Source organism: Doryrhamphus excisus, linkage group LG1 (assembly GCF_037039965.1).
Source record: "Doryrhamphus excisus strain RoL-2023G ecotype Guam linkage group LG1, RoL_Dexc_Guam_v1.1, whole genome shotgun sequence".
In the NCBI taxonomy this organism is placed as follows: domain Eukaryota; kingdom Metazoa; phylum Chordata; class Actinopteri; order Syngnathiformes; family Syngnathidae; genus Doryrhamphus; species Doryrhamphus excisus.
The window spans coordinates 793,728-818,447 of NC_136357.1; the positions used below are offsets into that span (position 1 = coordinate 793,728).

The 24,720-nt window shown below is 42.1% G+C and overlaps 1 protein-coding gene across 1 annotated transcript in view; it reads right to left on the bottom strand.

The window, feature by feature from the left end:
• The window catches only part of LOC131130824 (cGMP-inhibited 3',5'-cyclic phosphodiesterase 3A-like), a 76,571-nt gene that overhangs the window by 21,228 nt on the left and 30,623 nt on the right, over window positions 1–24,720 (bottom strand). Inside the window, exons 2-3 of the mRNA XM_058074864.2 lie at window positions 10,786–10,836; window positions 411–671 (exon numbers count right to left, since the gene is read on the bottom strand). Coding sequence (XP_057930847.2) covers window positions 411–671; window positions 10,786–10,836 — 312 coding nt within the window. The remainder of the gene's footprint in view (window positions 1–410; window positions 672–10,785; window positions 10,837–24,720) is intronic.

The following is a 24,720-nucleotide window of genomic DNA, read 5'->3' on the forward strand; positions in this document are numbered from 1 at the left end:
ATGTTGCCTCCTCTGTGATACAACACACAGACACACACACAGACACACACACGCACACACACACACAGACAAGATGTCTGGCTTCTGCACATCTGTCTTGTTGACGCAGCTGCGGCTTTAAAGGGAGAAAGCAGTGGACGTGCTGTATTTTTCTTCACTCAACTCTATAAAAACACTCTCGTTCATTTGATGCTAAAAGGTCTGAGAGGCGGCGGCGCCCATTAGCTCCTAAACGGGCTAAAAGATTAACATGTGCGTTGAACGATTTGTGCCCTTTAAATCATTGCGTCCATAATAAGGTGGACCACAATTCCATCTAAGGATCATTTTGCATACTTCCCAAAAACAACTGTAAATTCAAATGCTTGGGCCGAGTGCCGCTGATGATTTGCACCACATGGACTTCTTACCTTATGGATGGATGTCTTCTCTCCCTTCTCGGGTCCCTCCTCCGAGTCGGAGCAGACGTAGGCGTCAGAGGGGTTAAGCAGCGGAGCAGGGCGTGGCCGGTGCAAGGGCTGGAAGGTGAGCTGGGTGCTGAGCAGGTTGCTGACGGCCCGCAGCGAGGTGCAGGTGTTGGAGGGCAGAGAGGGGTCAGCCAGGAGGTCTGTGATGAGGCCGTGGGCTTCTCCCATCACGGCGATGTCCACCATGACACTGGTGCCTGATGACTGGTCGGACAAACACACAATGGCGCGTCAACAACTCCTTTTGGTACCGCCCTGCAGTTTGGTTCATGGTAACATCATCAGAGTTGAGTTGTTAGAAGATACGGTTGTCCAAAAGGACGTGTCCGTGTCTTTCGAACAAAACAAAACATCTTCATCCCTGCCAAGTGCAGCCATAGAAATGCTGCCTCAACTACCACAGAATGAAAAAGATCAAGTCCCATCTACTTATCCTACGTAGTAAAGATGCTACATACATGTATTGGCTTTTTACCCATATCCCCAAATTCCTGATCCTATCCATCCTGGTCACTCCCAATTAGACCCTCAGCATCCTCATCTCTTCTACCTCCAGTTCTGCTTCCTGTCTTTTCCTCACTAGACCAAACAACATGGCTGGTCTCACCACAGTTTCAAAAAGGATTCATTGGTTTTATTTTATTTATATATAAAAAAAATGTAAGTGTTTTTTTTTTGTACAATTCGGTTTTCGACTGAACCTTGGGAATGGAGGCACCTCTGTGTTGTAACGTCAGGAGGGAAAGAAGGTAAGCCAACATTGTACTAATGTACTAATTCCTGATCCTATCCATCCTGGTCACTCCCAATCGGAACCTCAGAATCCTCATCTCTGCTACCTTCAGTTCTGCTTCCTGTCTTTTCCTCACTAGAGACATGGCTGGTCTCACCACACTTTCAAAATGGATTCATTGGTTTTATTTTATTTATAAAAAAAAAAAAATGTAAGTGTTTTTTGTACAATTCGGTTTTCGACGGAACCTTGGGAATGGAGGCACATCTGTGTTGTAACATCAGGAGGAAAAGAAGGTAAGCCAACATTGTACTAATGTACTAATGTACTAATGTACTAATTCCTGATCCTATCCATCCTGGTCACTCCCAATGAGAACCTCAGAATCCTCATCTCTGCAACCTCCAGTTGTGCTTCCTGTCTTTTCCTCACGAGACCAAACAACATGGCTGGTCTCACCACAGTTTCAAAATGGATTCATTGGTTTTATTTTATTTATATATAAAAAAAATGTAAGTGTTTTTTTTTGTACAATTCGGTTTTCGACTGAACCTTGGGATGGAGACACTTCTGTATTGTAACGTCAGGAGGAAAAAAAGGTAAGCCAACATTGTACTAATGTACTAATGTACTAATTCCTGATCCTATCCATCCTGGTCACTCATTGGTTTTATTTTATTTTGTTGTGTGTTTTTTTGTACAATTCGGTTTTCGGCTGAACCTTGGGAATGGAGGTACCTCTGTGTTGTAACGTCAGGAGGAAAAGAAGGTAAGGCAACATTTTTGCGTGTTTATTTTTGTTATTTCTGTCCCCGTATCGTCAAACGATACACCCACGCCGTGATGAGATATTTCTAAATATTCCCCATATACAGACAGAAATGTGAACAAACTGAACAAGGGAGAGTTATTCATTCAAAGTGTCACACTGAGACTCTGCCAAGCTTCTTTCAGTATTTTATTGTCTAGTTAGCTCAGTGATGCAAACGCACACGCACACATACGCACGTAAATACGCTCATGCATCAAAGGCTTCATTCTAGCCCTTATATGGCTTCCTGTAGTGTAGGGAATGCAAAAAATGGTGATATACAAGGAGTAGTACTTCACAGTAGTTTGGGTCGACACGCCGGTAGATTTCAGCCCAAACAAAATCAGACTGAAACACGTTCTGCACATCTGCCGTGTGATGCTTAATGAATGGGCTCGTTAGTAACGTCCGAGCAAAAACGGGTTCACTCCATCCCTGCGGTTATCGTTCACGTCTTCTGCACAGCAGCTCGGACCGCAGCGGCGTCGCGTGAGCCGCCTTTGTTTTCACAGACAAAAGTGAAAAGTTCACAAGCTTCTCCTGATGGAAGCACCACAAGTTAGCCCGGGCCGGTCTTACTGGGCGGACGGCGAATAGATCCACCAGACTCGCACGCACAATGTTATCAGATTTTTCTCGCCCCCCCGATGTCACATTCCCCTTTTACACCAGCTGCTAGACACCCCCCCCCCCCCCCCCCCACAGAAAGAGAGTATGTTTATGCTGGCTTAAATATCCTGGAGCTGGCTTGAATGCAACACGTGTGTGTGAGTACCCTCCATTCAGCCCCAACATGTGGGAACATTTCACATTTTATTTTCCTTACTCATATCTGATAGTTCAGTGTACTTATGAATGTTCCCCGAGAGTCTGCAGTACAGAAAGCTGTGTGTTCGTCTATGAGGCTAGTCTCCTTCCACGTGTAAAACATACTTTCCCTCTATAATGCCTTCACCTTTTACTTCATGATCCTGCATTCTGTCCACACTGGATGTAAACAGGATATTTAAAGCTTGATTTCACGCTTTGCTATGGGAAGGCTGCTGGACAACATCTGCTTGGACAATGACAACAATGACCCCTATCGCGTCTCAAATCTCTAAACACACATGTGAGCGTACAAACAGTGACACGCACGGGCCATCTGGATCATCTACAAATAAATACGTTACACGCCTTCAAGGTCATACGACTTCAACGTTAACTCGTGAGATTTCACAAGACGCAACCGGGCTTTCCAAAAGGAGTAGGAAGAAGCAAAGCTTATTAAATCCTACCCCTCCATCTGGTACTTTTACAATCAGTAACTGTTACATTTGTTCACTTCCTGCTTTCCTAATATGGTTTAAGTAATTTTTTATTACATTTTTAAATTTTATTTTTGTCACGTATCGAAGTAGGAGGTGATATGAGAATCCAATGACATAACGGGTAGCAACCAAGCATTTGACGAATCAGCTGGAAATGACGTCAGCGTTCATTGACTGTGGCGATCGTAAGAGTTGAGACCGTTTTCAGGGTTTGGGTTCCTTTACTACCGAATGCCATCATTCATTTATTCATTTTCTACTGCTTATCCTCACGAGGGTCGTGGGGGTGCTGGAGCCTATCCCAGCTATCTTCCCTGGACTGGTGGCCAGCCAATCACAGGGCACATATAGACAAACAACCATTCACACTCACATTCATACCTATGGACAATTTGAAGTCGCTAAATAGTACCCGGAGAAAACCCACACATGCACGAGGAGAACATGCAAACTCCACACAGAGATAGCCGAGGGTGGGATTGAACTTGAGTCTTCTAGCTGTGAGGTCTGCGCGCTAACCACTCGACCGCTGGAACTTGAACACGGCTTTCCTCACCTCTAAAGCTGGGCCTCAGTGGCTATAAAAGAGGTGCTGGGCTTATTTTTTATTTGCAGCATAAGTATTTATAGAAGTATTTCATCTTTCTGGGCTTTAAGTCGCTGTAGAAAAAGTACACCAGAATGTGTATGCAGTACTGTGGTGTATATTGTAGAACTTGGGAAGGATGTGGGTCAGTAACGCCTTTACTGATGATTTCCCATCAGCCACAGTCAACGGTTGGACGTCGGCTCCATTTTATTTGTTCCTCCCCACCGATTAAGTATTCGGTTGAAGTATTTTAAGAAACACAGACACTATTTTTGACAGTATAACATTTGCTTCACCTGCCCTGGAAGTACATCATTTGTCTTTTAGGGTTTTCTTAACAGGTTAAGAACCATCACGGCTGTTTTGTGGAAAAACATAACCTTTAATATTCATAGCCAAGCTGTTGGTTTGGTATGACAAGAAGATACAAGTACTGCATAACGACTGTAAATCATTTAAAAGACGATAAATATAAAAGCTACTTTTTCTTGATTAAGAGTTGAGGCTGCGGACAGAAAAAGTTGAATCTGATTGGACAGAGGAACACGATGCACTTGGAATGGGATTGGCCAGAGTGGAATGGTACTGCTTGACTGATGGTCGCCCGCAAGCGTACTCAATAATCCAGTTAATCCCATTACCAGCATTCTACGCCGCTAAATGGCTGATATTTGGTTCTGTTGACATGTAACATTTAAACCGTGAACAAGTGTCAATAAACAGTTTTATGATCAGCTAACGGCCAAGTCAAACAACATTCTGTTATGACACGGATGAGTGATGGCGGCGTGCGCGATGAAGCATTTTTACTGGGCCGTGTGAAGTCCCGTGGAAGAACGATAGGCGTGCAGTGGATGAACGCCCACGCCAGGGCCCCGTGTAAACCAGAGAGGAGGCCAGTCAAAACAAATCAGCAGTCACTTCTGAATCCTTGTCTGTGTGCACTCACAGCCCGGCTCGCTCGCTTCTTCCAAGACAAATTAGGACGGAAATAAAGCGCGGTGAAAATGATTTGTTAACGTGCATCCGGCTGCAGGTTCGGTCGTATGACGTTGACTTTAACAGACAATACAGGCGGGCCGCGGTTTGTGGAGTTCCATGTTAAGAATGCGCTCCCGTGAATGAATTAAAAACGGAATTTTAGTAAACACTAGACTGGCTCAAGAGCTAGTCACTGCGTGTTCCGGTGGAAGAATACGTTTGGCACGCGGCACAAGAATGTGCTTCGTACTCGGCGGAGGGATACACGGACGTCATGGAAAGCTCCCATCAAAATTGGTCCCAACCGTTCAACTGATCAGTATCTGTATCGGCATCAACCCGGAAAACCAACATATCGGTCGATTTCATTCATTCATTCATTTTCTACCGCTTATCCTCACCAGGGTCGCGGGGGTGCTGGAGCCTATCCCAGCTGTCTTGGGGCGAGAGGCGGGGTACACCCTGGACTGGTGGCCAGCCAATCACAGGGCACATATAGACAAACAACCATTCACACTCACATTCATACCTATGGACAATTTGGAGCAGCCAATTAACCTAGCATGTTTTTGGAATGTGGGAGGAAACCGGAGTACCCGGAGAAAACCCACGTATGAAACTCCTCACAGAGATATCAGAGGGTGGAATCGAACTCGGGTCTCCTAGCTGTGTGGCCTGCACGCTAACCACTCACCCGCCAATTTTATGCTATGTCTTGTTTAGTATTTGTGATCGAATCACACACACACATGTTTGCTCTCAGCGAGTGATAGCAGTTTGGGGCAAATTTGAGCTCCTCACTAAAGGTACAGTAGAGCCTGACTCCAAATTGTCGCTTGCTTCTCTGCGACTGCTGTTGTGTTTGTGCACATGCATTGGACGTGTACGTTTTTTTGATGTGTGGACGAGTGGTTAGAGCACAGGCCGCACAGCTAGGAGACCAGGGTTCAATTCCACCCTCGGCCATCTCTGTGTGGAATATGCATGTTTTTTTCCCCGGGTACTCCGGTTTCCTCCCACATTCCAAAAACATGCTAGGTTAATTGGCCACTCCAAATTGTACATAGGTATGAATGTGAGTGTGAATGGTTGTTTGTCTATATGTGCCCTGGGATTGGCTGGCCACCAGTCCAGGGTGTACCCCGCCTCTCGCCCGAAGCTGGGATAGGCTCCAGCATGCCTGCGACCCTCTTGAGGATAAGCGGTAGAAAATGAATGAATGAATGGTTGACGTGTACATCTCGTTTGCCCCCCCCCCCCCCCCCAGAGTGGCTGATAGAAACCCAAACAGAGAGGTTACATATTTGCAGTTAGTGATCTGAGCTTCCTTGTGAACTTTGACCCCCTGGGCTCCTCCAGGCGACCCTGAGAGCTGCTTTAAATTGAGTGTGATATGTGAGATTGTTGAAAATTGCGCAATGGTGAGAAAATAATGTATCCCCTGGGGGTGGGGGTGGGGGGCGGGGTGTAAATGCTGGTACAAACGGCCTCAGGGGTCTGCTGAATGGAAAGCGATGTGCTTGATCTTCTCAGTAAACACATTTGAGTCACAGAAGCAACTGTTGGTCCTCACAAGGACGGAGAAATGCATACTTCATGAATTTTCAGCAAAAATATGCCGAGCTGGAATGAAGCCGGGAATAAAAACATAACCACAACAACAACAAAACACCAAAGTTTCACGTTTTTTTGTTTTTTTTTGATTCTTCAGTGCGTGTTCGTATGACGACCCTGAATAGATTAGCCGAAGAGTTCTCCACTTAGAATAACAAAGCGGTGATACAGTGTGAATCATAGCAGAGGACTAACACGAAACTCCCCCAGGACTCTCCTCGCTCCCGGCCAGGATCCTCCAGCCAAAACTACACCCAGCACTCAGCTTTCCAACTTCCCAAACAACCCCCAAACCCAACTCCCTTTACGAGCTCTTTAGATGCTGGAGCAAACGACCCAACTCTGCAGCCTGGACGCAACGTGTTGTTACTGCCTGTTTTATTCATGACCAGGACGTGAAAGGGGGGGGGGGGGGGGTGACGTGATCCAAATGAAATCAATATCATGAGATAACATGTAGCTACTCAAGGAGAGCCGTGCTTCTCATTTTGGCAGGTTTGAGAGTGTGTGGTTGTGTCAAAGTGTCAACTAGCATTGAAAAAGAACACAAACCAGGATGAAGTCGCTCAACCCCAATGACCGTTATTACTGGGTATTGCATTTAGCTCATCAAAATATGATAATGGTAATGGTAATGGTTTTATTTCATTTGAACATGCATCAGATTCCAATTGAGTGCATCCCATAATCAGTTCCCAGTTCCACATGTTCAAAAGGAGTAGGAAGAAGCAAAGCTTATTAAATCCTACCCCTCCATCTGCTACTTTTACAATCAGTAACCATTTGTTCACTTCCTGCTTTCCTAATATAATTTAAGATTTTTTGTTTTATTGTATTAATTTTTTTAATTTTTTTAATTTTTTAAAATTTTTTAAATTTTCAAAAATTTCAACATTTTTAAAATTTTCAAAAAATTTTTACATTTTCAATTTTTTTTAAATTTTCAAATTTTTTTAAATTTTCTGAACTTTTTAAATTTTATATTTTTGTCACTTACCGAAGTACTCGGTGATATGATCATCCAATGCCATAATGGGTACCATAGTGCGTGTCAATATAGTGATATATATAGCACATCATGACTGGTTCAAGACTCTTCATCCTTGTATTTAGCAAACATCAACTGCTTGTATTGTTTCTTGAATTGGCTCATTGTTGTGCATTGTTTGATTTCCTTACTCAATCCATTCCATAGTTTGATTCCACATACTGAAATGCTATGGCTAGCATAACGTAGTCCTAGCATAGAAGTGTTTCAAATGTACTTCTTCCCTGAGATCATATTTCTCCTCTCTTGTAGAGAAGTATTGGATGACATTTTTAGCTCATTGCTTATTTTTAGCCTTATGCATTATTTTAGCTGTTTGAAGATGAACTATATCAGCAAGTTGAAGTATTTGTCATTTTACAAATAAGGAGTTAGTATGTTCTCTGTAGGCGGCATTATGAATTATCCTTACTGACCTTTTTTGCAGTACATTTAGCGAGTGAAGATTGCTTTTATAGTTATTAGCCCATATTTCCACACAATAAGTAAGATATGGTAGAACCAGAGAGCAATAAAGAGTGTGGAGTGATTTCTGATTGAGAACAAATTTTGCTTTGTTCAATACTGAAATATTTCTGGCCACCTTATGTTGTATATTTGTAATATGAGGTTTCCAGCTCATATTTTCATCTATTGTGATCCCCAGAAATTTATTTTCGTTCACCCTTTCAATGTCCACACCGTCTAAATATTAAAAAGTTGTGATAACTAAGACTATAAGATCCATTTAGCATGTGTTTAAAGTTGATATTAAGCAAATCCAAGATGGATTCTACAGAATGACCATTTTAGCACACTACTCCCTCAAATTATTAATGTCACTTTTATTCCTTTTGATTAACTTTAACTGGGGGAGTCCTGATCAGATATTAATATTGAGCCAATATCGGGGGGAAAAAAAACATCCCTCGTGGTTTGAAATTTGAGGCTGTTCTTTGGCTGAATGTCCACCTATAATTAGTCCAAACATATCCCATACAGGTATGGATGCATGCTGCAAAAAAAAATACCCTGAAAAGATTCCCTGTCTTGTCCTCGAAAAGGACGATAAAACGATAAAACGCTCCTTTCTCCGATAGCCTCCCAGAGTAAGACTCCAAAACGGACGTACTTTTAAGTTGAAGACAAATATTTAAAGACCTCTTTCCATACGTACTGTAACTTCAACGTCAATTCCGAAGCTAAAACATCCACCACAAGCTCTTGGATGGGATGGAAGTTTGAAAAAAAAAACAAAAAAAACGATGTGGTTTGGAAAATGAGGCTGCTAATGTGTGCAGCGTGTTGGCGAATACGACACGGTGGAAATCAATCAAGCCCTGGTGTGCAGCTAAAGAGGCGAGTGTGCGAGGAGGTGTCATGGCATGGGGAAACTCGAGCAGCCTCCGCGGGCCAAGAGAGCGGAGCCAAGGCCTGCAGATGGAAACGCGTGCCAACATAAGCATCGGCTTCTCAAACGTCTTGTCACTCAATGGACCGGTTCAGGGTTCCGCTGATGGACACCAGCGAGAAAATGACCAATCATTAAGAGGATGCGTCAATCAGAAACGGGCCAGGAGGGACGCATCACACTGGCGGGACGATTATTGCATTCACGCACCACAATGGGAGTGGAAGCAGGAAATTAGACGGTGCATTGATTGATTTCAAGTCATAGCAGAGTTAAGATCCCACGTCAGGAAAGGATATTTAATATGCCCTCCCACGACAACTTTGCAGGATTTTTTTTTTTAATGCTATCTAATCTCACGCTGTCGCCATAGCCTCTATTTATTTTAGGAGCCTGTCCTTCTGATAGCACACACACACACACACACACACACACACACAGCCGGCATCCAAGGGCATTGTTTGTTCTCCATGTAGTCCACAGTGCTGCCCCGTGGCTCGGTGGCAGCTCAATACATCGATGCCCAAACACTCGCTCGGGTCCCAAACACAGGGAACGTACCGTCAAAGTTGTGACCCTTCTGTCCGTGTGTCCTCCACAACTCCACAAGTTTTTTTTTTTTATTTTTCATAAGCTAACCAATCATGTGACATCTCACCATGTGACACCCCGACTCCCAACTGCAAATGTTTAAAGCGCCACAGGTGCCTCGGAATGCAACTGATAAACGTGTTGGTTAGGGTGCATCAAATTTGAATGGGAAATTTAAAATTCATATTATCAATTTCGCTGGCATTCCATTTTTTTCGAATGAACATAAAAATGTCTTTGAGGAAATCCATTGAGATTTAGGGACGCATAAACTTTTGTAAAATTTCGGAAAATGTGCAATTTCTAGTCTAATTGTTGACCTGGAAATGTTGAGTACAATGAACTTGTATACCGCATCATTTTCATTTTAGGGTCATCAAAGGGGGCCCAGACCAAAGACCAAGCTGAGACTGCTAGTCTGAAAGGAACTAGTTGTTGAGGGCAGCATCTTAGGAGAGCTGGTGGGTTGTGCTGCACAGTGACTAAAATAATACATTTAAATTTAATTAAAATAAATAAAAGTGTATATCACATTATGTAGGACTACAGTACCACTCTCAATAAATATACGGCATCAGTAATACTGTCTACTCTATATTACTGTTGTTGATGTTAGGCTTGCTCAGCTATTAGCTAACTGTCATTAGCAAACTGTAGCTAGCTAATGTTAGCTACAGTAGAGGCAATGAGCACTAAACAGTGACTAAAATAATACATGGACAAGTGTATATCACATTATGTACGACTACAGTACTAATCTCAATAAATATGAAGCATCAGCAATACTGTCTACTCTATATTACTCTTGTTGATGTTATGCTTGCTCAGCTATTAGCTAACTGTCATTAGCAAACTGTAGCTAGCTAATGTTAGCTACAGTAGAGGCAATGAGCACTAAGTACCTATAAATATGACTACAAATCATTCAAATTACAAAAACAAAACCACAAATTTGCTAGTAATATGTAATAGGAGTATAAATACCAACAAAAACATAAAGATCACATGAGAGTTCTTGATCTGCAGTCTTTGCTGACCTCAAATCTCCATGGCGACCATTGAACTGTTCACCACTTTATTCCACAAAAACAGATGTATGGTGGCACCCATAAATAATCATGTATTGGAAAAATATTTTCTATGTGTTGTTTCGACATATATTGGAACACTTTTAGTACCCAGTTATATCAAAATTCAGTAATTGTGTTTTTTGATGCACCCTAGTGTTGGTGCTTCATGTGTTCTGCCCACCTGTGAACCTCGGGAGCCTCTCTTGTGGTCCCAGTCTGTGCGGGGGAGCATCTGTGAGACGACAAAGGCAGATGTATTGTCAAACCACTGAGAAGCAACAACATGGAGACACCAACATAATGACAACACGCTTAAAAAAGGGGGGACATTTTACATGGTTCAACGAAAGGAGTAGGACCTGAATCATGTTGGATTTAGATTTCATATGCAGTTATTCTTCTCCCCGTGCATGCGTGGGTTTTCTTCGGGTACTCCGGTTTCTTCCCCCATTCCAAAAACATGCTAGGTTAATTAGCCACTCCAAATTGTCCATAGGTATGAATGTGAGTGTGAATGGTTGTTTGTCTATATGTGCCCTGGGATTGGCTGGCCACCAGTCCAGGGTGGACCCCGCCTCTCGCCCAAAGACAGCTGGGATAGGCTCCAGCACCCCTGCGACCCTGGTGAGGATAAGCGGTAGAAAATGAATGAATGAAAGAATTAGTTGTAGTTACCAGTTACTAGTTACAAAAAAGTAACTGAGTTATCCACTACAAAAGTAACTAGTTACAAAAAAAGTAAAAGGTTAATTGGCCACTCCAAATTGTCCATAGGTTGTAGTACACATGTACATGAAATAACAAAATGCACAAATATTGGCTTATTTTGGCACCGCTGGACGGTTATAATGTTGAGAACGGGCTTCCTTTCATACGAATGTGCAGTAGCTAAAAATATGAAGTAAAAGAAAAGTATTTGTCAATCATGCAGGGATATTTTGATTGATCTTTTTCCTAATAAATGCATCTCGGTCTTCATCTAATCTATCCAATGTTAAAGTCAAGTTGATCCAAGGCAGTAAGAGCAACTGTGTGTTGTACAGCAACCACAAAACCACACGGGTGTCAATAAAAGCTCCTCGCAGGCAAATCCTCAGCTTTTGTCATGTTTTGGCCCACAGCATGACCCAACTCAATAAGCACCACTGACACATTCAATTACACCTGAATTATCCGTTTGGCGCTGATGCCGAGGCGCTTGCCTTCGGTGTGTGCGCAGCAGTGATTGGTCACAGCGGCACGCCGGCTTTGTCAAGGCGACTTGGGGCCAGAGAGCCGACACAGATGCAAAGTGTTGTGTTGGCTGGCCACAAATCTCTGTGACGTGCATCAGCGCACCGCATCCATGCGGGGACGCATGAGGAGGGGGGGTTGCGAGGCCTTAGGAGGACACAGCGGCTGGTAATCAGATCCTCCGCCTCCACCAGACCCCGAGGCAGAGACTGGGAAGGAAAGTAAAGCAAACCTGACTGTGAAATTGCATTAGATGAGTGTGCTTAGTGGAAAGTGTGTGTGTGTGGGGGGGGGGGGGGGGGGGGGGGGGGCTGATAAAAGCACATTTTTGCATTTACGAATGCTACCGTTCTCATGCGTTCTCTGCATCATACGTAGTTCATGGCCTTGTTGAGTCTCATTGTGAAACAACACAATATTTCATTCAATAGAAAATAGAGAATTATAAATGCATATTCATTCATTCATTTTCTACCGCTTATCCTCACAAGGGTGATGGAACCTATCCCAGCTGTCTTCGGGCGAGTGGCGGGGTACACCCTGGACTGGTGGCCAGCCAATCCCAGGGCACATATAGACAAACAACCATTCACACTCACATTCATACCTATGGACAATTTGGAGTGGCTAATTAACCTAGCATGTTTTTGGAATGTGGGAGGAAACCGGAGTACCCGGAGAAAACCCACGCATGCACGGGGAGAACATGCAAACTCCACACAGAGATGGCCGAGGGTGGAATTGAACCCTGGTCTCCTAGCTGTGAGGTCTGCATGCTAACCACTCGGCCGCTGTGCCGCCCTATATTACAACATGATATAATTAAAGGTAATTCAAGGTTCACTTTTCCTGGACTAGAGGATTTTTTTGTGCAATTTCAAGCACCGTCTATTGTCTTCTTCATCCCGATTGATTGGCTGTAGACCACTGTCAATCTCCTTCTTGTGGTCATGGCTACCAAACTAACTAACTGTGTGACCTGCTTGCTAACAGCCAATACTGTAAACAAAACAGTCCAAAAAAGAGAAAAAGCTAACCGTGTGAGGAAAATACGACAACACGAGCAATAAGTTTTAACAAGGATACAAAAACACTACAGCCGAACGTCGGCAAGATTTGAACTTTGAGTTTGTTTAAACAAGAGAAATGTGACAAAATGTTAGTTCCTGTATGAGAAAAGTCCCAAAAGTGTATAGTTAGTGGGTCCATAAAACATTTATAATAATTGTAAAATAATATGCAGTAGTTGGCTAAGTCCCGAATTTCACTTATTTTGGGAACTTATCCCCCACGACAAACAAAACATAAAAAAAACATACCTTTCAAATGTTCTTCTCTGTATATTTGACCTTAGATTGTCGGGTGGGAAAAACAACATAGTTTGGAATTGAAGTAATAAACAAAACCCAGATAACGCTTTCGGTTTGAGTCCATTAAACGGTAACTAAAATGAGATTAGGAAGACCCAGAAATCCCCAGTGTGAATGCATGCCTCTCATTGTTGAAAAAAAAGACAACACAATAAGATCAAAATGGCATAATGCAATAATTAAAAAGTTGAAATTTAATACAAATAAATAACACTAATAATAATATTCTAGGACTGTTTTCTTGAAATATACGTAGACAGATGTACCAGAGAAGGACACATCCCTGCCTATGAAAATGATATTTTCTGCTTCATACCTCTCATGAGATGATATTTTCTATGTAATTTGGGTCAACCCTTTAAGGAGAACTGAGCCTTAATGGAAGATGACTAATTTGATGACGCTTGCAGTTGAGCCAGAGCTAATTTAAGGTTTTATTCCCTTCGCAGTAGAGGGATACTCCATCCAGGACATACTCATTCAAAAATCTCCACGTTAACGACACCCCTATTGGGTCTCATGACGACACGCGAGGTACACACCGACATCTGAATGACACCTAACGAGCTCTTTGCTAACTGGACTGTAAACACATCAGTGTAAATATGAGATGCACTCAGCTTTAAACATGTGGGAAGCAAGCAAACAGGTACTTGGGGAGACGGACAGGCCGAGCAGGCTGGATGGAACGGTGGACGCGTGTTTCCTTTGCAGGCAAGATTCGGTTATTTGCAAAAAAAATGCAATAAATGATGTACTTTATCAAATCACCTTTAAACAAAATACAACTAAGGAAATTGCTAATTAATCCTTGCAAAGGCCAGGTTCGCATATTTTATCGTTTTAGACACCTTTTTGAAGAAAATATTAGAATGTACAGTCAAAATCAAAATCAACATTTTATATATTTGGCTTTTTCTGAATGGTGTTTTTTACCAAAAATATTGCACTAGCCAAAAATACCATGCTTTAGATAGGCAAGGTACACCTTAAGAATGCCAGAATTGACATTTTGGAGGTTCTAGGTAGAGAATGCAAAATGAAGAAATGGCAGTGAGACTAAAAAAAAATTAATATGGTAATGGTTTTATTTCATTTGAACATGCATCAGATTCCAATTGAGTGCATCCCATAATCAGTTCCCAGTTCCACATGTCCAAAAGGAGTAGGAAGAAGCAAAGCTTATTAAATCCTAACCCTCCATCTGGTACTTTTACAATCACTAACTGTTACATTTGTTCACTTCCTGCTTTCTTAATTTAATTTAATTTAATTTAATTTAATTTAATTTAATTTAATTTAATTTAATTTAATTTAATTTAATTTAATTTAATTTAATTTAATTTAATTTAATATTATTTTATTTTTTGTCATGTACCAAAGTAGGAGGTGGTATGAGCATCCAATGCCATAATGGGTACCATAGTAAGTCATGATATAGCACATCATGACTGGTTCAAGACTCTTCATCAAGACTCTTCGTCAATTGGCTCATCGTTGTGCATCGTTTGAGTTCCTTACTCAATCCATATAAAGCACTTTTAAAGGTGATGGTTGAAGTTCTACTTAGAAGCTCCTTAAGATCCAGCAGTGCAAAATGTAAATTCTCCTAAACTTCTTTAAAAAGTGTGATATGCTTGGTTGGTATGTTTATGGGATTATTCTAGATGTTCCGAGGGCAGCCAAGTGGTGGGTCCACCACCATGGCTCCCAGCCACAGCCCACAGCAAGACTCCATCTCTCCGAGGTGCAGAGCACAAACAAACTACATGAAAATATTGTTGTTTATCTTGCCCTCGCCAATAACCAGCTAAGAACCACTTCCTTCTGGGTGTCGCAGCGCCCACGCCACAGGACCGTCATCAACTTGCTACAGAGCCATTTTTTTTTTTTTCCCCAACTGTCTTGAAAGTGAGCCGGAAACTGCCTGGTCCCAAATATAGCTCCGCGCCAGATATGTGCAAGAGTTTCTTAATCATTCATTCATGATGAGCGCTTCATTCCTTCTCCATCTCGCTGCATCCCGCGTCCTACTTTGTTCTACATTACAGGCTTCACACCACGATGTGTGTCCACTCAGATTACGAGGCGCTGCCTGAGCTTGTCTGCGTCCTGAATTGACTGCTTCTCCACTTCAATGTCCAGCAGAGACACAATTAAAAAAAAAAGAGTGCTGAGTTTACACTTGGGTTAATTAACAAGGTTGCAGGGATCCGTCTGCAGGATTTACAGGGTTTAAGCACTGATTGTTTACGCACCTCCTCACTGTCCAATTATAGCCGCAGTATTCTCACTGGGTCGACAAAGTCTCACAAAGTAGGTAGAAACACCTACGCAGATAAGAGCACACCTCACTGCCCTTAGATTCAACCCTGCCAACCTTGAAGAGACGCCATCTTTGCCTCTTTATTCCTCCTTTTGTTCTTCTATCAGCGCTCCCCGTCAGATAAGCTGACGTCTGCAGCGCTTTCCTCCGACATCAAGAAACTAGGTCAGATCCTGCAAAGTCTGGGAGTACACTAAGTCATACACCAAGTCATACACTAAGTCATACACTAAGTCATACACTAAGTCATCAAACGATAACTGAAGATCCTCCCGTTCATGGGTGTTGGGGACATGGTTTCTTGTGCATTGAGTGTTTATTCCTGATCATTTCATTCATGTTGGTGGTGCAATCCTTGCACTGCTTGGTGGTCAAAACATGGCTGTGTGCACGTCTGGATGGGAGAGCGGTGAGTCCCCCGAAAATGAGATTTTATTGCAGGTTTTTGTACTTCCAATACTGGTTTAGTATGTCGGTTCAAGGTTGCTATGAAGTTAATATGAGACTCAAATCATCGTGATTGCGAATTCAAATTCAACCCAGTCAAACAGAAGCATCACAACCAGCCTGGAATGAAATACATGGCTTCAGGTCAAATATCGGAAAATGGAACCTCCATATTTGCCATTCAGCATCCCCAAAATATGAAGATTTTGGGTAAAAGAAAAATTGTAAAATTTAATTTGTAATTTGTAATAAATCATTACAAAAATCCCAATCCCAATCCCCCCCAAAAATTGTAAAATTAATTTTTTTTTACATTTTTAATTTTTTTTTTTTTTTATTTATTTTCTTCAGAAAACACATTTCAGTGGATAATAATTTGGAAATATGAATGACATAGGTAAAATGCATATCATACGTCTACCACTGTTCAAAAAGCCCACATTTTTTACATCAAGTCATGTGATTTCCCACTTTGGTCGGCAGTCCTTCAATGCACCATCGGTCTGTATTCCAGCTGCACCCCCAGGTTGCTAAAATGGGGCACGCGTAGGTACGTGAATAATAATGAATACTTAAATTAGCGCTTAGCACTCACGATTTAGAGTGCACTTGAACTTGAACGTCGGCGACAAGCTCTGTGTTTCTATAACATTCTGTTTTTGATGACCTGCGGAGAGACATAAATTGGGGGGAGGGGGGTGCCATGATCCAACAACTTGGCTATTTGGTAATGGTAATGGTTTTATTTCATTTGAACATGCAACAGATTAGATTGAATGGATGATACAAATCTATTTTATTTATCAGTGCCTTCCAAAAATGAACATAAAATCAAACCACAGCAACACAAAATGACCAGTGCATGTCTGCAGTCTCAGCTAAAGGGCTTGAATGGAAAAGCTGGTGTCCATGAACGCACCACCAGTTCAAACTATCATCCCCGTCCAGGTCCGGGTGACTTTCCCCCAGCAAGACAGCCTCGTCCCCTCGTTGCTATTCCTGCTGGCTAATGTTTTACAGGTTTTACCGAGGGGGGGGGGGTGGTCATCACGGGTCATTTGCGTCATCACTGGAAGGAACGATTAAGGTGAGGTGCCAAAGCGGGTGGGGGGTGGGGGTGCACACCTAAAGCAGCCTTTGGCGTCTTCACTGACTGGCTGTAAAGTAAATGAGCATTAAAACGCTTGCATGCACTAATATTATTCATGGTGGTTTTTATTATTATTATTATTATTATGTAGACCCTCCAATCTTTCCTTCACGCTTTCCTACTCCAATCTTGCTTATTATGGACTAATGTGTGACTAATGGGATGGATTATACTTGGGTTTCCAGGGAAGGACTGCGTGTGGAACAATGCTCACTGTACGAGTCTAGCAGGCAGACCTGAAGGCCACAATGCTCCGTCAAAACCTTGCAACCTGAACAAAAAAAAACTGTAGTGGATAAAAAACAATCTGAAAGCTCATCCATCAGGTTTCGGCATCCCAAAGATGGCCTATTATTTTTCTGTGATATTGTTTGTGCCCACAGTCATTTGTCTTGCTTATGAGCTCAGGTTGGATCAAGGAATGAGGTTCCCGGCTCCGTGCATTTAGGGGATGTGGAGGGCTAAGACCTGGCGGCCCATCTCCAAGGAGCACGCCGTTACTATATCACGCTCCGGTCGGGATTATGGTTGGGGCCTTGCGACTGGAGGAGGGAACACAGCACTCTCGTGTTTGTTTGTTTTACAGACCAGTTGGCTTTATTGGCGACCAGTGGACGCCATGTTTGGTGCTGACCAGGACATTCTGATATCAGAGGGATGACCCACAGAACACTTTATTACCCTGAAGTACACAAGATTTTTTTTTTGTTCTTCTCATTGAGTTAGTCAAATAATTAAAAATAATAATTCATTCACTCAACAACCTTTCTGGCAATTGTGTGGAATGAATTGTCGATTAATTGGCGTCTTAAATTGGAGTGTATTGCATGGCTGCAACCAGCAGTGCTTCAGTTTTATTAAATGAAATAATTAAGACAAGAAAACAAACACTATATGTCGTATTTTTAGGAATACAGGCCACTTTTTTTTATACTTTGGCAGGTTAACTTTTTTTTTTAACCCAAAAAAATTCAACTCTTATGAGCTCTTTTTGTTGTCATGGTTACATGAGTCCAAACAACAGTACCTTTAGTTGTACCAGGCATTAAAATGAACAAGAAAAGTGGTCTCATCATTTTTTCCATGACTGTATATATCAAAATATGTATTACCGTCATTGAACACGTACTGCCTTTAACTCATTCAATAGCAAAAATTGATGGCGTTATACTGTAAATTGTCATTTTGATGCAAGACCAGCCTTTATTGTGTTGTTTATGTTGGCGTATAGTTGAGCTGTCACAAACACAAAAGCTTGTTTTTCGCCCATTTGTAGTTGGGAGCTGATATTTTCCTGAAACTTACCAACGTTCGACTGCTGATTACTGAAGAACACAGAAAGATAAACATGTTTTTTTCTGATGAAAGATGAGAGTCTAGTCTTTCTTTTGGTAGCTTCCATGTTTATATACGTAGCCGTAGATCACAATATACTTTGTACGTTTGTACGTTGTGATTGTTTTGTGGCGACACCTAGCGGTCGCAAGAGTTCATTGAGTTGAGCTTGTGATGGAGTTTGAGTGATACGCAGCCTTTTGTATTGGAATATTGTGTCTGTAAGTGATTTGTAATTTGAATATATGATATGATATCACAGATTGAAGAATGTGGTATTCTAGCCAGCCGTGTTGTTTAATTGGGACACTAATGGAGAACTGGAGACTAATCACCACAGTGAAGTTTTACTATAAAATATGGCTGTTGTACACACCGGGACCCATCGAGGTGTCATATCATAAATCTTCTTCGAGATGACATTTATTGACCAGGTACGTTTTTATTGCAATCATATATTTCTCAAATGTTGGTTTATTACGGATTGTGTAGCTTCAGTTTGTCTCCTTGTTGGTGTCAACTTTTTGCACATGTCCAACTGTAAATTGTAAACATGTAATGTATTTCAATGATAACGTTGAATATGTTTGTTTGGAAGAAAGAAATGAACTAAACTTTGTTGTTGTTTTTGTGAATTTAATGTGGGAAATGTGATTTAAAGTAGAAAATATATCCATGTGTTTTATTTTGGGCTGCACGGCGGTCGAGTGGTTAGCGCGCAGACCTCACAGCTAGGAGACCCAAGTTCAATTCCACCCTCGGCTATCTCTGTGTGGAGTTTGCATGTTCTCCCCGTGCATGCGTGGGTTTTCCGGTTTCCTCCCACATTCCAAAAACATGCTAGGCTAATTAGCCACTCCAAAAATAAATAAAAATAAGATAAAAATGGTGCACAACTCTTGAACGATACACATGATCATGTGGTTTGGTCCTAGAGCAGCTTTTACTTCTGAACAAAGAAAAGCAACATAACTTGACCGCTAAGAACGTGGTAGCTGACGGGCTAATGTGATGTGCTCTTGGCTTTGTTTTGCTTTCTTTCATCACCAAGATGGCCAAGGTATTTCCCCATCAGTGCTTCAGCCACACGGGCCTTTTCCTGTGCGTATATTATATTGATGTAAGCGACTCGTCAAAGACCCCCGCGTGTGCTTTACATTGTCAAATATCAGACAAGTTAGTATGTGGGCAGACAAACAGGGCGCACCGCAGTTCCCTCCGCTTTGAGGACCGTGGAGCGTATTAAAACGATTAAATTTGATTTGTGCAAGCGGAGCATAGGCTTGGGTGCAGTTCCACTGTAAAATGTTTTTATGAAGCCATAAGTCTGACTGGGCTAGGCGACAATATTTATCTTGGAGGAGGCCGACGACGTCAAGAACAACTTAATGACCAGTTGAACAACACGACAATTTGACCTTGAAATGAGAGCTTTGGTGTGCAGTTTTGATAGTGAATAAAACGGCGCGTAAAACATTTGGATGCGAGACTCGGAGGACAAAACCGCTACTTGGCTTTACGTCCGCTGAGGCAGAATGTAGCAACTCAGAGTCAGAGCCAAAGGCGGTGGAAGCCGGGTGGCAATTGGAGCAGGCGATGCGCAGCACGTTGCATACATTATTTCATCTTTTATTCCTGATTCAGCAAGGTCCGTGTTCTTCAGATGGAGGACCACACACACAGTGCATTTACCCCGCTATGCATGTAGAACATTTACAATTCCATCAAGTTTCCCACAGGACTCCAGCAAACACGCAAGCGATGCCCCCCTAAAGAATGCTCTTTTTAAATGACATCCTTTGTAAATCACTGATAAAAGTAGACAAGAACAAAGCAATAGCACTGTCTGGTAGATCTAATAAACCTGTGGACCTACGTATGTCAGGGCATAAATCTCTGCTTCCTCTTTTTTTGCAGGTGAAAAAAACTTGAGAGGCTAACATAAGGCCTCCGGGTAGGTTTCCACCGTTAGCTTGTTAAGCAAAGTGTTATCTGTGATATTCCCAGGAGGGTTCCGGTTCCCCCATGTAGCAGCAATATGGGAATCTGCAAGAACCATGAAAGGGTTCAACAATAACGATTTACCGATGGCCCGGGGCAAGTTAAACAAAATTGGGGCAAGTAAATCCAATCAGTGATATTCCCGTCGGGAATGCACTTTGGCATGCCATACTGCCAAGAGTTTTTTTAAAAGTGGTTCTTGTTGGGTGTTGGTAAAAAACACGGACTGCGTAATTCCGCTGGTAATTTGCAAACCAATCCTTGCAAATCTTGAAATGGACCAATCAGAATCGTTTATTTAGACCGCGGTCCGTGTTTTATCCACACCCGTTCTTGTTCACGATCAACCAATCAGCGATGGTTTGACTAGGAAAACATCTATCATGGCGTCCCTGCCAACATGGTCTAATTCTTCAACAACTTGTGAAGGAAAACAGCAAAAAGTGATGAACCAGTGCCTCCTAAACAAGTACAGTAAAGTCTCGTTATATCGATATTCTCGGGAGTCGGAAAAAATACCGATATAACCGGACTATCCATATATCCGATCCTGCGCCGAACTGCATTAAAAGTGGGCGGATCTTTGATATGGCATGTAATTTTCTCCTTGAGTTCATGGATTGCGTATCTAGCATGCTTTTGTACTACAATACATTTTGTATTACAGTAAATAAAAATAAACTTACGCTGATTACCGGTTACCGGGACATAATTCACCCCGGAACTATCGATAGGGAAGGTGTTGCCACCCGGAGGGGTAGGCGCGAGGGACGGGTGTTTTCCGCTGTGTGTGCTGCACTCTGGTGGTGGAAGTGTGAAAAATAAAGTTGACTGGAAGCAGCCGTTGGCCGTGTTCTTTTTTGGTATTGAAATCCTTAAGCAAAGATTGATTTAAGCTGCTTTTGTATCGATATAAGCAGACCAAATTGGCTGGCGGGAGATGAAAAGGGCATCGTAGTAACCGGATTATCATAATAACCGTGTATCGTACTAACGGAGCTAATTATATCATAAAAGACTAGAAATGTATAGTATCGTAATAAGTAGTAATTCGTTTTAACCGGTATCGATATAACGAGACTTTACTGTATTTTATTAGCGGCAGCCAATCAAATGATGGCACAGGTGAGTGAATCACATTGCTGTGACAATTTGAAGTGGTCCCAATGAAACACCACCCATTAGATCCAATACCGAGTGCTGATTTTGCACAAGCTACAAAATCTAGCGCTTCCATTTCTCTGTGGATTTTTCTCACCTTTGCTTCACAAATTATTGTTTTGACCGTTGAGCATTTTTTTTTCTGGATTAAAAACACTTTACTAGTACACAAATGTGTCTATTCAATAATGTTTCATTGTGGTGCACAATTTATGAAAGTGCCTAGAAGTCTCTTGACAATCCAGATTTCCATGCAACGTCATGATCTATGTAGGAAAACTGCATGAAGTCCTGCATGAAGGTACAAAGACATCATTCCCTGACCGACTCTCAAAGGACGTAGCATGAGAATGGCCCGTGAAGCTGCGAGGCACCCTATAGGAGGAACCAAGCGTGTACAGAGTGCATGAGAAGCTGCTGGTCCTCAAGGGAAGTAGTTGCATGACTGACACGGGGGGGGGGGGGGGGCATGTTCTTTGAGCATTCCACTCACTTGAGACTTAGTCAGGCTGCAAGCAGTAAACACTATCTTAAAGCAGCATATTCCATTATGAAGGAGCGACGTCATTCTGATGTCATGCTGTCATGTCGCTAATGTGCTGCTGCAATCTGACGTGCTTTCAGCTTTCAGGCTCGTGGACCACCCGGAGTTGTGATGACTGCAGCCATATTTATGACTAAGTGGGAATTGGCATGTAGATACACAATAAAATGTGTTTACACGTGCACAAGCACAGGGAGGTTCTTGTATTTAGTAGCATCCTACAGCCGATCCCTGGCATTTAGTAGCAAACTACGGCAACAGGGATGCGCCATATTGAGTAAACCGGAAGGCAACATTGTGGAATAAAATGTTCAACTTTAACAAGATGCTCCAAATCCGCATAAAAAAAAACATTGTGGCATGAATTTTCAACTTTAACCAAAAAAGATTGTAACCGGGGCGTATGCTAACCAAGGTTCCACTGTACTAAACAACATGCGTGTACGTGCACGCAAAAGTTGCTCCAAATCCGCATAACAAAAACTTCAAATAACAGCAAATAAAATGTCATAGTAGAGGGAAGTTGTAGCTTACACCTTTCCTGACAGAGCTAATCTGTTTAGCATTTAGCTCAACAATACTATATGCCCCAATGGCTGGACGGGACACAAAAAAAAAAACAAACAAAAAAAACATTGTGGTGTGAATTTTCAACTTTAACCAAAAAAGATGCTAACCGGGGCGTACGCTAACCAAGGTTCCACTGTACTAAACAACATGTGTGTATGTGCACGCAAAAGTTGCTCCAAATCCACATAACAAAAACATCAAATAACAGCAAATAAAATGTCATAGTAGAGGGAAGTTGTAGCTTACACCTTTCCTGACAGAGCTAATCTGTTTAGCATTTAGCTCAACAATACTATCTGCCCCAATGGGACACAAAAAACAAACAAAAAAAAATATTGTGGCGTGAATTTTCAACTTTAACCAAAAAAGATGCTAACCGGGGCGTACGCTAACCAAGGTTCCACTGCACTAAACAACATGAGTGTACGTGCAAAGTTGTGTTAACCATGTCAAAGCAATCGCACAATCTTTTTAGACTGAGGTTCAAACACGGAAGGAATCCTTACACAAATACACAACGTGTGTGTTGCTCTTTTCCAAACAACGCGGAGCAAGTCGATCTTGAAGGAACGCCTTTTGGTCACAGCCACACTGGCTGTGTTTACCTAGCCATGTGACTGGAGCTGCGGTACATTCAGTGACGTCAGTGTACATTCCACACATTCATCGGCCTCGGTTCTCACTGATAGTGTGTCGGATGCTGCGGAGCGGTGGGAGCGGAGATCATTCAGCCAAAAACGCTAGCAAACATTCACTTGGCCCGCCCGCGCTTGCTGTGTTTATTTTTCCCGATCAAATAAATAAACACTACTTTGTCTGTGACATCTGTGTGCGTGTGTGAAATATGCCTTTTTGTTTCACTTCATCCATCTCTTCTCAACAGCCGTAAATAATTGTACAGCTTGTGTCAAAACGAAACATAAATCAATAAATATGCGTAAATGTGTCTAAACAAATCGTTGCTTCTAAAAGTTTGTCCAGCCCCGTGGGACATAAAGACGTAGGATGAGTCGCTGTCCCATTGGGAGTGTTTGGAAATAAAAACATTACGTTTTATTAGCATAGTAGAAGTGTAGCACGGTCAGTGTCCTCTCGGAGAACGCGACAGAACCCCCCTGTTTTATGCAGAGGTGACCGAGTATTGATTACAGTTTTTAATCAGACTAATCGTAGTTTTAAAATGACTTAATCATGATTAATCGCCTTCTGCAATGATGAACTTTGGAAGCCAACCGTCGAAACGGACCTTTTACAGGATGTTCCCAAAACGGAACATAAATCAATAAATATGCGTAAATGTGTCGAAACAAATCGTGGCTTCTAAAAGTTTGTCCAGCCCCGTGGGACATACAAGACGTAGGATGAGTCGCTGTCCCATTGGGAGTGTTTCCAAATAAAAAGTTTTACGTTTTATCAGCATAGTAGAAGTCTAGCACGGTCAGCGTCCTCTCGGAGAACGCGACAGAACCCCCCCTGCTTCATGCAGAGGTGAGGTTACGCTACGGGACCACAGAGTATTGATTACAGTTTTTAATCAGACTAATCGTAGTTTTAAAATGACTTAATCATGATTAATCGCCATCTGCAATGATGAGCTTTGAAAGCCAACCATCGAAACGGACCTTTTACAGGATGTTCCCAAAACGGAACATAAATCAATAAATATGCGTAAATGTGTCGAAACAAATCATGGCTTCTAAAAGTTTGTCCAGCCCCGTGGGACATACAAGACTTAGGACAGGGGTCTCAAACTCAAATTTACCTGGAGGCCACTGGAGCTAGGGTCTGGGCAAGGCTGGGCCGCATCAAATTTGCCCAAAAAAAAAAAAAACGCATTTATTAAAAACTGAAAAATATACAAACTTTTTCAGTGCTTTGGTTCCGATTTTCTACAATAAAAGCTCTGATAAAACATTCCACTGTTCGCAAATATCTTAATTTTTATTTTTCTGCACAAAATAAGATGAAAAATAAATAAA